The 2,844-nt window shown below is 41.5% G+C and overlaps 1 protein-coding gene across 1 annotated transcript in view; it reads left to right on the top strand.

Moving 5' to 3' along the window:
- The window catches only part of LOC138160695 (transient receptor potential cation channel subfamily V member 5-like), a 20,490-nt gene extending 17,646 nt beyond the window's left edge, over positions 1-2,844 (top strand). Inside the window, exons 14-15 of the mRNA XM_069087427.1 lie at positions 1,200-1,306; positions 2,009-2,844. Of these exons, the coding sequence (XP_068943528.1) occupies positions 1,200-1,306; positions 2,009-2,312 (411 nt within the window). The 3' untranslated portion in view covers positions 2,313-2,844. The remainder of the gene's footprint in view (positions 1-1,199; positions 1,307-2,008) is intronic.

Genomic DNA, 2,844 nt, shown 5'->3' with positions numbered 1-2,844 from the left:
GAAGAAGAAGAAGAAGAAGAAGAAGAAGAAGAAGAAGAAGAAGAAGAAGAAGAAGAAGAAGAAGAAATATAGGGCAGGAGGGGAGAGGTCAGAGGGAGGAGGAGTTGGGGAGAGAGAGAGAAGAAAAATAGAGAGAGGAAGGGAGAGAAAAGACAAAGGAGAATAAGAGAATAAATTTCTTGTAGTCACGTGACTGGATTTTACACAGATGTATTTTAAATTTAATCTTACAATTTTTCAGTTCACCATTTTGAACTATTGAGCATCTCAAATAACTAAATAAACACACACAAACATAAACTAAAAATGACCCATGGTGTTGAATTTGGAGTTAAAGGATGCAGGTTCAAATGCCATATCTGCCTTTTGTGTGACTGCATTGCCACTGGACCCAAATGTCTCTGGACGACAGAGAGGCTGGTGACTTTGCACAGCCCCACCTCACTTAAATCCCATTCACTTGTAAGTCATGGCATCACTTTTCCCATGTCATGGTTCTCTTCGAACAACAACAAAAGCATGTACAATAACAGGATTTGACTAGATGACCTCTAGGGTCCTTTCTAAATCTAAATCTATGACCTTATTACCCTAGAGATCATCCTGACCAAGGCCTGCCCCATATGACAGCTGAGAAAATTAAGATTCAGTTGGGTTGAGATTTTCTTTCTCATATATTAATTATCTTTTCCAGCTTTTTTGATATTTATGTTTTTTTAATCTAATCCATTGGTGCTGTTGAAAAGGACGGGGACATCTTTAGAAACCCTCCTCCAGACTGACATAGAGACATTAATCAATACTTGGTCAATTTAGGATTTGGATGTTCAACCCTAACTCCAATAGACAGCATTTCTATCTAGTTCACATTTAATTATTTTATCCATGAGAATTTATTGAAGTTCTTTGTGAAATTAAGTTATACTCTATCTACACAAGTCCCTCATCTAAGCATATCTAAAAACCATATGAAAAATGGAATAGGTTTAATAGGGTATGATTTGTTCTTAGTGAACAAAATTTTATTGTCTAATGATTACCAAATTCTCTTCTAAATAGACATAATCTATTTTCTCTGTTTCTCCTATTTCTGCATGAAATTTTATTTGTTCCCATTTCATCTTCACTTACTGTTATTTCTCTCAGTATATCTAGTCCATTTCTGATCATTTTCTTCCCTCCCCAACTTCCCCACAAAGGTTGTGGCCACCACAGTAATGTTGGAGAGGAAGCTACCACGATGCCTATGGCCTCGCTCAGGGATCTGTGGGAGAGAGTTTGGGCTTGGAGATCGCTGGTTCTTGCGGTGAGCAGGAGTGTGTGTGGTAGTCTCATACCCATGTATTGGTATATGAGCATCTTTAATGGTGAGAGCTGTTTAATCCTTAACGCTTTCCCAACAGTCTCACCTTCTGACAATCCCACTTCCTTTCATGAGATTTCCTCCTAGCTCCACTAGGGGGAGAAGTCATTCTGTAAAGTTGGGGTTCTGAAGTCTGAGGAGAGGGATGGTTTAGGGATAATGTATAGCCGGTATATGAATGAGGACTATGGGAATATGAGTATGAGCAAATCTGTGTGTTTAGATTTCTGTGCAGGTGTATGTATCATTCACTTTCTGTTAATGTTACTCTTTGGTCTCTATGGTCCCTAACAAAAACTGGACACCCAATCCTACTCTGCTGTCTAGACTATACATCTAGACCCCTAAGTTGCTTCTTCCCTCGACTCCCTGATCTTCCTGTCTTCCACCCTTCTCTCCAGTTCTTTTTGATCTCATTCCCTATGATTCCTTTCTTCACTCTTCTTCCCAGTCCATTTCCCTTCCATTTCACATGGTCTTTTATGATGCTGTTTTCCCCCTAATCCTAGTGTTCTCTCTTACTCATTCTCTTGTCCTCCCTCTCCTTTTCTATCTCATACACACTATGGGCTGCACCTTTCCTTCACCCCACTACCAGCCAGCCATGGTTTGCCACTTGACCCTGTTCTTACCATTCCCTTGCAGAGTTGAAGACCTCCAGGATCACAGCCCTCTTCGTGTGCTCCGATATGTGGAAGCTCTCAAGTCCTCTGACCAAGATGAATCAGAACAAGAACGCCTATCTGAGAGGCTACAACCCAAGCAGATGGGTAAAATACTAGGGAAGGCCTCCTTGGTAGCCCCAACACCCTCCTTATCTCGAACTACATCTCAAAGCAGCTCCAGTCACTGGGGCTGGGAGGTCCTTAGAAGAAATACCTTGGGCTATGTGAACCATGGTCTGGATTTGAGAGATGGGGATGAGGAGGAGAAAGTCTACCATGTATGACTCAGAAATACTTGACTCTTGGCCTTTTGATAGAGAACACTTGGGACTGGAGGAAGAATAACATTTATCTTAATGTGACTTACCCTGATTCCCAAGTAATCCTTCTGTGACAATGGTGAGTGCTGGTCATTCTGCCCACAAATCCTTATGCCCTAGGCAAAGTTGTAAGGGTTGGTCAAATGCCCTTTAACTCCCAAGTTCACCATGATGGAGGAAGAAGGGGTTGGTACTAAAGTTTGGGGCTAACCATGATGAAGGGAGTTCTGACAATGTCTTGGGCAGTTACTCTTTCCTTCTAGCCTTCCTCCAATTAGCCACTCTTGGGCTCTGATGGAGAATGGAAGCAAAATAAATCAGCTAGGCTCCATGGATCTGAATGTGAGCAGAGCCAGGCAGAGAGTTTCACTTCTTCCATATCTTCCTTATATTTCTTTATACCCCCATCAAGCACATATACACCATTTCCTTCTCTCCTTTAATAGGGCTTCTAATTTATGCAGAATTGGTGTATATTTGTAAGGGGAAGGAGCAG

The sequence above is a fragment of the Petaurus breviceps genome, unplaced genomic scaffold (genome assembly GCF_028583685.1).
Source record: "Petaurus breviceps papuanus isolate PSGF00001 unplaced genomic scaffold, PetGlider_PUasm1.0 181, whole genome shotgun sequence".
Taxonomy (NCBI): Eukaryota; Metazoa; Chordata; class Mammalia; order Diprotodontia; family Petauridae; genus Petaurus; species Petaurus breviceps.
Note: the sequence above shows the minus strand (reverse complement) of the source record. Positions and strands in the feature narration are given on the sequence as shown.